This window comes from Nothobranchius furzeri, chromosome 9 (genome assembly GCF_043380555.1).
Source record: "Nothobranchius furzeri strain GRZ-AD chromosome 9, NfurGRZ-RIMD1, whole genome shotgun sequence".
Lineage (NCBI taxonomy): Eukaryota > Metazoa > Chordata > Actinopteri > Cyprinodontiformes > Nothobranchiidae > Nothobranchius > Nothobranchius furzeri.
Window position 1 is genome coordinate 22,617,140 of NC_091749.1, and position 9,525 is coordinate 22,626,664.

Here is a 9,525-nt window from a genome sequence, read left to right on the forward strand (position 1 = left end):
AATATATATATGCTTGTTGAATATAAATCTTCATTAAAACGTTTAAATGTTCGTTTTAAAAACGTTAAAATCATCATTAAAATGTTTAAATGTTCATTAAAACGTTAAAATCTTCATTAAAAAGTTAAAATGGTCAGTACAACATTAAAATTTTCATTTTTAAAAACGTTAAACTGTTCATTAGAATGTTTAAAGGTTCATTAAAACGTTTAAATGTTCATTTTTAAAAACGTTAAATTACTCATTAAAATGTTTAAATGTTCATTAAAACGTTAAATTCTTCATTAAAATGTTTAAATGTTCATTTTTAAAAACGTTTAAAGGTTCATTAAAGAATTAAAATTTTCATTAAAACGTTTAAATGTTCATTTTGTGAAACAAACAGTCTCCTTCTGATATCATAAAGAAACAAGCAGTCTCCTTCTGACATCATGTAGAAACAAGCAGTCTCCTTCTGACATCATAAAGAAACAAGCAGTCTCCTTCTGATATCATGTAGTGTTGAGGGTCTGACCTCATGAGGAAATTACTATGCAGTGATTTTCTCCAAAATGACTGTGCTTAAATTGCTCTGAAAAGCAAATAATCACATCAGCGCCAAGAAACTTCATTTCCCATGATGCTTTGCACACGGAAGCATTGTGATGACGTCACCGCCTAGTACCAGAAACACGTTCTGCGCATGTGCGGGAAGCCGTGGACTTTTCCCGCGAACTAAGACCATAAATCTTCAGCAGAGACAAAGAAACCTCGTTCTTTTGCCCAGGATACCTGGCGGTAAGGACACGCTTATCGACGCTCCGACAACTTGAGCACGCGGAAGCTCTAAGTGCCAAGTTGAGCCACGGAACTGCTGGAAACTAAACTGCAAGCCCATCAGATCTGCTCGTTTCTGCTCCCCTCCAGCTGATGTTTGAGGACACAGAACTGCGGAGGGAAACAACAACTCCATCCAGCTCTCAGAAACGCTGTAAGTTGTCAAACTCAGCCCAAAAGGAACTTCGTTTTCTTTGTGTCCAGCCGTGGAGAAACACTCGTGGAGCCAAACAACGGAGAAAGCATCAAACCGGCGGATGACGCTGAAAACTGCGGAGAAACACGGAGAACCGTCAAATCAAAAGGGGGAGGGACGCCTCGCTCTTTTGGTGATCAGAAAACTCATTTTTCTCTCATTCTTTTCTTCTCCCGTTTCCTCTATAGTCCAGAATAAGCAATAAAACCGCGCTATTGCTTAAAAAAAGTAGCTTCGTGTTTTCCTCTTTCGTTCCAAATTCGTCCTTCGGGTCATTTTGAAAGAATAAACTGCTTATTAATCATTGTTTGGTATCTTTAAATGTTCGGCCATGGCCAGGCTGATAAACTAAGGATATTAACTCGTGATTAATCTTTTGTGTTGTTGCATGATCCTTTGAAATGTTTTGAGTGATTTAAGGTTAAGTTACTACTGATTCTAAGTGCTTTGGAAGTTAAAGTGCAAGTTGCCACCCACACTTTAGCCAGACAAAGGAGTCAGCCATCTTGTATTCAAGACTCCATTTTGAATCCATACACACGCACACACACTACTCCTTTGTGAGAACAAAGGACCCCATTCATACATCCTACATACACACAAAACACCTTGAACATTATTTTGAATATACATCCTTTTATTATATCACATGGTTATTATTCATTTATGCCACTGTTTATTCATTTGACAAATTGTTAATTAAACGTTATAAAATTCAGATTTTCGTCTCCAGTAGCTTTGTTGTGTCGAAGAGAAGTCTCTGCTCCAAGGATTCTACGAACTTCAAGAAAGACTGATAAGAGTTTTGGATTCAATTTTTCCCCGGAAAAAGGGGAATGGTGCCCCGTATATCTAAGAATATCTTAATTAATTAATAAATCAGTAAATATTTACATATTTACAGAATTTATTGAAGAATCCAAAAGTAAGTTAACGCTTACGAATTGTTCGCTCCTAATAACCCCAACATTTTATTGGTGCGGCCCGCGTGAGGCTTGGATACACAGAGACTTTCTATCCGGCACAAACAAACAAATAAATCCAAAAAGCCTGAATTAAAAATAATCAGTTGTTCAGCCTTGAACCAGCAACAGAGTGGTGCTGATTTCGCTGAGCAGGAAGCTGCATCGAACTCTCACCAGTAACTCAGTGCTTCTTTAAAGGTGCAACGTGTAAATTAATTCTGGTTGACCTTTTACGTTAAAATTCAGTTTTTCCTTAAAGGTGCAACGTGTAATTAATTCTGGCTAACCTTTTAGGTTAAAATTCAGCTTTTCCTTAAAGGTGCAACGTGTAATTAATTCTGGCTAACCTTTTAGGTTAAAATTCAGCTTTTCCTTAAAGGTGCAACGTGTAATTAATTCTGGCTAACCCTTTAGGTTAAAATTCAGTTCCTCATTAAAGGTGCAGCGTGTAAGTAATTCTGACTAACCCTTTTAGGCTAAAATTAACTGCTAATTTAGCGACTTTAACTCACTGTGGCTATTATAACTAACTGAAACCTTCACTCAAAGACTGATAACACCCTGTTTGCTAATATTCTGAAGGAATAACTAGCATATTTAACACTGCAAGTGTTGTAAGACGTTGCTACGGCAACGCACCAGCTTTTGCTAAAATACTGAAAGGAATAGTATTTTAGGCGTTAGTCACGGCATTCCGTGCAATCTTAAAACGCTAAAACCTGTGCGCACAAAGGTTAATTTAGTGTTTTTCTGCTACAAAGCTAGCAGTTGCTGCCCAAAAGGTGCAGCTTGAGCTATCTGCAGAAGCTCTACTAGGCTATTTTTGGTTCGGTTGTTAAAATGGAGGGACAGAGTAGTGAACTGACCAACTCCCAGCAACCAGGTGGCGCTGCGGCCCACGACTATGAACCTGGCCTACTTTCTGGACAATTTTTGTCCAAACTGGTCGCGGTTGCTCGAGAACCCGACTACCCTTCTAGGGATGTCACTGAAGAACAGCTTGACGCTGTACTTGATCAAATAGAAAACCCGGATGGTACTAAACCAATCCAGGTTCACTTGGCTAAGTTAGCCCTGATCCTCTATCAGAGAGAACTCCAACATGATCGAGAGATCATGAACCTCCAGAGTATGCTAGCTGAAAAACAGCGAAATGGAAGGCTGATCGAGGAAGACGACACCCGCACCGATTCTGGGGAAGATGGGGAGGAGACCCCGCCCCCCTCTGCTGATGACAACAGACAGTGGGAAGGGGGGAAACACCATGACTCTCTGGACGGACGCACGCCGCAGGGGAGAGATGAAGCTTATCTGTCCCAACCTTCGGCCCCGTTCCCTACACACACTATAGGGCATTCAGGACCACCTAGGGGCCGAGGGCAATTCGCCCTCGAACCCCAGGTTGGACCACCACCCTCATCTTCACGGCCTTCTCAATCAGTGAGAAGTCGACCAGCTGAGCGGCACCTCTATTTAGACCGCTCCCCCAGTCCACGAAGGGTGCAAGGTGCCGGCTGGGGTTATCCACAAGCCCAACCTGCACCTCAACCATCCACCCATCCTAGCTACTCCGGTATTCGGCATGCCGATAACCAGCTGCAGGACAAAGCATCATACGCCAGTCCGTACCCGGACAAAACGTATTACGCAGATGCCCCAGTTGAAAGACGCAGGCTGCACTACGCAGACGTGCCCCGGGAGGAGGATCTCCCAGGACACCCACGTGACGTGCCAGCAGCCCGCCACAACATGCCGGACCCCGATTTGGGCCCCAGGAGTCAACATTGGGAGCCCAGAGCACACCAGCGATATCCAGCGCCCTCTGAGACAGACCATGGGTCAGAGTCAGAGGATGACGCGCCGTACCGTGAGTCAGGGCTCCGTGTACGTCAAATTGAATCGCTAGCTAAAGACATAGAACGCTTTGATCCTAACACCAATGAATCCAATGTCGACGATTATCTCAGGGAGATAGAACGTTGTCTGCTTGATCTTCCAGCACCCTCTTCAAGGGAAAAGCTCAAGCTAATTTGGAAAACCACATCTAGAACGGTGCACGGTTTCATGGAAACTCTACCACCTGACATTCGTGATCGGTACTCCTCGCTCTGCCGAGCGTTGAGAGATGAATACGCCACGTATGCAGACTCTGCGTCAGCTACAATGGGGGCCTTCTCCATCAAACACGGGAGGAACGAACCCCCCAGAGAGTATTATCGCCGACTCAAAAGTGCTTATTTCCAAGGTCGAAACGGCCCTGGGCTCGAGGAAGACCCTGCCTTCAGATCCCTGTTCATTCACAACCTGCACGAGTGTGTTCGCTCCGAAGTCTCAATGTATTGTCGGATGAAAAAACTGACAACTCAGGAGATTAGGAGATACGCTCAACAGGCTTGGGAAGCCGGCGGAAAGCCCCAAAAGCCTGACGCACATCACCGCGTCATGCACCTAGCTCCCGACGCCGAGCCGCGTTTGGAGCTCGAAGGCACAGAAGCTCCACCCACTAAGCCAAAATCTGCTAAACCTAGACCTGATAAACCACGAGAGCAGTCCCAATCTCCTCAACAGGGGAAGGGGGGTGCTGATTGGCCGCCTAGGTCTGGACAATCAGACAGGAAGTGGCCCAACCAAAACCAACGGCAGGTAGGTTGGAACAGTGGAAGGTTTAAGGAGCGCCGCCCACAGGTAGGTCCCGAACACAAGTCCGCAGGTGAGTACTTGACCAAAGCCGACCTCCAGGAGATGTTTCAGCAGTTCCTAGCTAAACAGAAGGAACAGCTGAGATCTGCAGATGAGACCCCTGCACCAAAGTCTGCTTCTAAGAAGCCAGACCCAGAGCCAACGTCCGCATGACTAGGCGTGGCTCAACCTCCCAGCGTGGCCAGGACCTACCTGATCAGCTGGGGGAACACTACGGGTAGATCACAGGAGTCTCCTGAAATCTACCCCCCAGAGAAACCTGATACTAAATTTCTGAAGTTCCTTGGTGACTTAACAAACCATGATCATGCTCGCCGTTTGTACTGTAGCACCAATCTAGGTGGATGCATACAAGTTGATGCTCTGCTGGATACCGGCTCAGAAATCACCCTGATGTGCTCCACATTGTTCCATCGCGTGTCTGACACCATGCGGTCGCTCGGGAAACCAGTCCAGGTTGAACCTTGTGACCTGAAAATCACCAGCTACACCCAGACCCGGGAGTGTATCACTCACCGGGCGTGGCTGGATATCACCTTCCAAGACATGACTCTGGTTCACCCGTTTTATGTCTGCCAGCTAGACACTGAACCACTTCTCATTGGTCAGGACCTGCTTGAACGTCTAGCTCCCCTCATCGACTGCCAGAAGGGTCAACTGTGGGCCCAGGTGGACACACCTAAGCCCTGGAACCCAGATAGCAGCCGACCATCCTCCATTCTTGAGGTCAGCATAAGTGAGCCGCAAAACCCTTGTTCCAAGGTCATGCCCCTCCCTACGGCTCCCACAGACGATGTCCGCCTGCAAAGGCATGAAACCGCTCCTGGAACTCCGTTCCGCACACATTCATCTTTTCTCTGCTCGCTGAAGAACGTCAGCCTGCAGCCATATGCACCACACATAGTTGGTGGTCTTACCATCAACTGCACCCACATCTCAGATGCTCGCCTTGCTCTTTGGTCTGAAAAGTCAGCCATCAGCCAGCAGACGTTTGAACACCTGCGTCAGAAGGACCCCCTTCTGGTCAGTGTGACACGTAGCCATCGGCTCTTGTCACCTACTTGGCCGCAGAGGCTCCTGAAAGCGCCAGAGGTCTGCTCTCTGACTATCCAACTTGGAGCAAGACAGCTCACACATACATTCAGCATCATACCACAGCTTGATCCACCTGCACTCATTGGAGCAGATCTGCTGGTTCGACTCGGTGCCCAGCTGGACACTTGCAATCAAGTCCTTTGGGCCCGGGCCACACCATCCTCTGAGCCTGGCTCAGAAGGCCCTGAACACTTGCTGTCCGGTCAGACCATTCCACAGGCCTGCCGTGCAGTGGTTGAGGCCAGCACGGTTCTGCCCCCACAGGTCAAAGGAGTGCCTGTTCGTCTGACTCTGATGAAGCATCAGAAGCTGCCAGGCACACAGGCCTTCTTCCAGCCATCACCACACTTCTTGGAGCTCAACTTAGCCGTCTGTGGCACGCCACTCTTGGAGCTGAACAATCGTTCTGCCTACTTGTTGGTCGAAAATCCGACCCGGAGTCCTATCCACATGCCGGCAGGAAAGCCCTTGGGCATGCTGATAGATAGCTCATTCCATGACTTCGAACTTTCAGTCCCCGTGATCGGACAACTTCCGTTGTTCTTGAATGACAGACAGGTTGGTGCAGACACATTCAGTACTTTCCCTTCACAAATGATTACCATCAAGCGGCATGAAGCCCTTCCTGAGGAACCCATTTGCAGTGCAACCTTAGATACTGACGGCGGTCAGTGTCTAACGGTTTTTGCAATAAATACTCAACCCTCTGAGTCACCGGTTGAAAGCCCGGAACACCAGAGACCCTCCTCCTCTGAACCTTATGACGGCTTCGAGGCCGAAGTCAGCCAGCAGCTTGACAAAGCGGATGCGCTGGAGTCAGAGGAGCAGAGAGCAGCGCTTAGAAGCCTGTTCTATGAGTTTCAGTCCATCTTATTCAGGGACTCCCTGGACTGTGGACTCACAAACCTGCACACGGTTCGCATTCCGACGAACCCGAATGCCCCTCCTACTTTTGTATGTCAGTACAAGATTCCCCTCGCTGCTTATGAGTCGATCCAGGAGATCCTCGATCAGCTGAAGGAGAAAAACATCATCAGAGAGTGTAACTCCACTTACAACTCTCCCATCTGGCCGGTTCTGAAACCGACTGGGAAATGGCGTCTCACCATAGACTATCGTGCACTGAACAAACAAGTACCTCTCTCCAGGTGGCCTATGATCCATTTAGATCAGGAGCTAGCCAGAGTCAGAGATGCTCGTTTCTTCTCTACGGTTGACGTAGCCAACGGCTTCTGGACCATGAAGGTTGAGCCGGCGGACCAGTATAAACTGGCTTTCTCCTTTGGAAATCGCCAATATACTTGGAACCGCTGCCCCTTTGGCTACTCTAACTCACCTGCAGAGTTCAACATCTTCCTCCACAAAGCCATGTCAGATGCTGCTTCTAGAGGGAACCTCATATATGTCGATGACATCTTGATGAGGAGTCGAACCTTCGAGGAGCACCTGGCCGAACTCCGTCACGTGCTGCAACAGCTCGCTGACGCCGGAGCTAAATTGGCGATTCTCAAGGGACAGTGGTGTCGAACCAAAGTGGAGTATGTTGGACTGCTGGTTGGCCCTAATGGAGTCGAGCCCCAAGCGGGACGCATTAGAGCCATTCAGGACATCAAAGCCCCAGCTAATCTGACTGAACTCAGGAGCTTCCTCGGAGTCTGCAACTACTCCAGGCAGTTCATTGAGGAGTACGCTGAAATAGCAAGGCCCCTCACTGAGCTGCTTCAGAACGACACACCTTTCGTGTGGGACAGACTCCAAGAACTCTCCTTCCAGTTCCTAAAACAGAAGTTGGCGTCCGCACCCTGTCTGGCTTACCCAGACAAGGATAAAGAGTTCTACATAGAGGCTACTTTCTCCTCTCACTGCCTGAGCGCTGCTTTGAAGCAGAAACACGATCAGGACATGAGAGTTGTGGCATACGCCAGCAAGCCTCTGAGCAAGGTGGAACTCCAGTTCTCAGACTGCGAGAGAGCTCTCCTCTCTACAGTCTGGGCCGTCGAACACTTTCGTAGTTACATCGGTGGACAGAAAGTGATCATTGAAACGTGTCATCAGCCTGTCACCTTCCTAAACAGCCAGCGACTGTGCGAAGGAAGAGTGTCAAACAGCCGCATTGCGACGTGGATGATGGTGCTCCAAGGATACAACATTGAGGTCAAGTATGGTCAGAACACCAAGCTAGCGCTAGGACAAGGGCTAGCAGGCTGCCAGCACTGTGACTCTGACTCCGTCATGGGCCCCCTGGACACACCTGCCGCAGTCTACCCAACCGCATCCAATCATCGCTACTTTGATGAGAATGTTTGCCAAGGGCTTCCGAAAGTTTACACTGACGGATGTGCCTACCTTCACGAAGGCCAGCTCCGTGCCGGGGTTGGAGTCGTTTGGGTGGACTGTGACACTAAGCAACCAAATCACTACCGGTTGGGCCAAAAGTCTAGTCAGTATGCCGAAATTGCTGCAGTGTTGATAACCCTCCAGCAGGCGGCAGCCTTGGACATCACTCAAATCGTCCTTTGCTCAGATTCAAACTACGCTAGACACGGCTTCATCTCTCACTTCCCCATGTGGAAGGAGAACAACATGAAAAATGCCAGGAACAGAGACGTGAAACACTCGGAGTTATTCCTAGCGTGTGATCTGCTCACCACTGAGAAAGGCATAATGGTCTACTGGAAAAAGGTCAAAGGTCACTCCAGGACCCTAGGTCCAGAGAAAGATGGTAATGACGAAGCAGACCGCCTTGCTAAGCTCGGTGCTGACCAGGGAACCTGCTGGGAATTCAAAGACGAGTGGCTTCCACCCAAGGCCGTTCACAAGGTCTGCGCGATTACTCGTCGCCATGCTAAACAGGCAGACGAACCTCGGACCGTTGAGGTACCAGTGTTTCTAGGCAGACAACCACAGGACGTGGACCTAGTCACCATGCAGGAACAAGATCCTGACCTGAAGCTCATCCGCGAGCTTCTCCAAAAGGGCCCGATGTCTAAACAACCATCACCACCTATTGGTGCAAGCCAAGATTTGGTAAACCTGCATCGTCAACTCACGCACCTGAAACTACAGAACGATTTGTTAGTTTACATACGTGACGATCACAGCCCGCCGCGCTGGGTTGTTCCACTCGACCACAGAGGAGTGATGCTTGCCTACGCCCACGACACTCCGGTTGGAGGTCACCGCGGAGCAAAAGCTACCCTCGCATCACTGACAGAAGTAGCATATTGGCCGTCGATGTCCAAGGACGTACACAGCTATGTCCAAGGCTGCCTCATCTGTGCCCAGTTTCAACCCTCCCAGCCGCTTGCTAGAGCACCACTGCAACGCAGGGGAATAACCTTCCCTTGGTCCCACCTGCAGATCGACTGGGTTGGACCGGTTCCCAAATCGGCAAGAGGAAACAAATATATGCTAACTGTAACTTGCAGTTTCACAAAGTGGGTGGAATGCCTTCCAGCGCCAAACGATACAGCCGTCACAACCGCTGTACTGCTGATTAACCACGTTTTCAGTCGATGGGGACTTCCACTCTGCATTGACTCTGACCGAGGAACTCATTTCACATCCAGTGTAATGACGTCCCTGTTTGAACTTTTGGGAGTGGAAGTGAGATTCCACCTCCCCTATCACCCACGGTCATCTGGACAGGTCGAACGGATGAACCGCACGGTCGTCTCTATGCTCAAAAAGTACGTCTGCTCCACTGGGAAGGACTGGGACGTCAAGCTCCCTCTGGTCCTGATGGCCATACGG

General features: G+C 48.6%; 1 protein-coding gene across 1 annotated transcript; it reads left to right on the forward strand.

Annotated features, from left to right (window-relative positions):
- The first annotated feature begins 508 nt into the window (after positions 1-508).
- Positions 509-4,831, forward strand: LOC139071741 (uncharacterized). The gene is made up of 2 exons (XM_070554706.1): positions 509-2,236; positions 2,297-4,831. Exon 2 carries the CDS (start codon positions 2,818-2,820, stop codon positions 4,828-4,830), a length of 2,013 nt encoding a protein of 670 aa, XP_070410807.1. The 5' UTR covers positions 509-2,236; positions 2,297-2,817; the 3' UTR covers position 4,831.
- Positions 4,832-9,525: the final 4,694 nt, after the last annotated feature.

Bases quoted from the DNA above. Each gene is read 5' to 3' on its own strand.
- LOC139071741 (XM_070554706.1), top strand. From the start codon at position 2,818: ATGGAGGGACAGAGTAGTGAACTGACCAACTCCCAGCAACCAGGTGGC.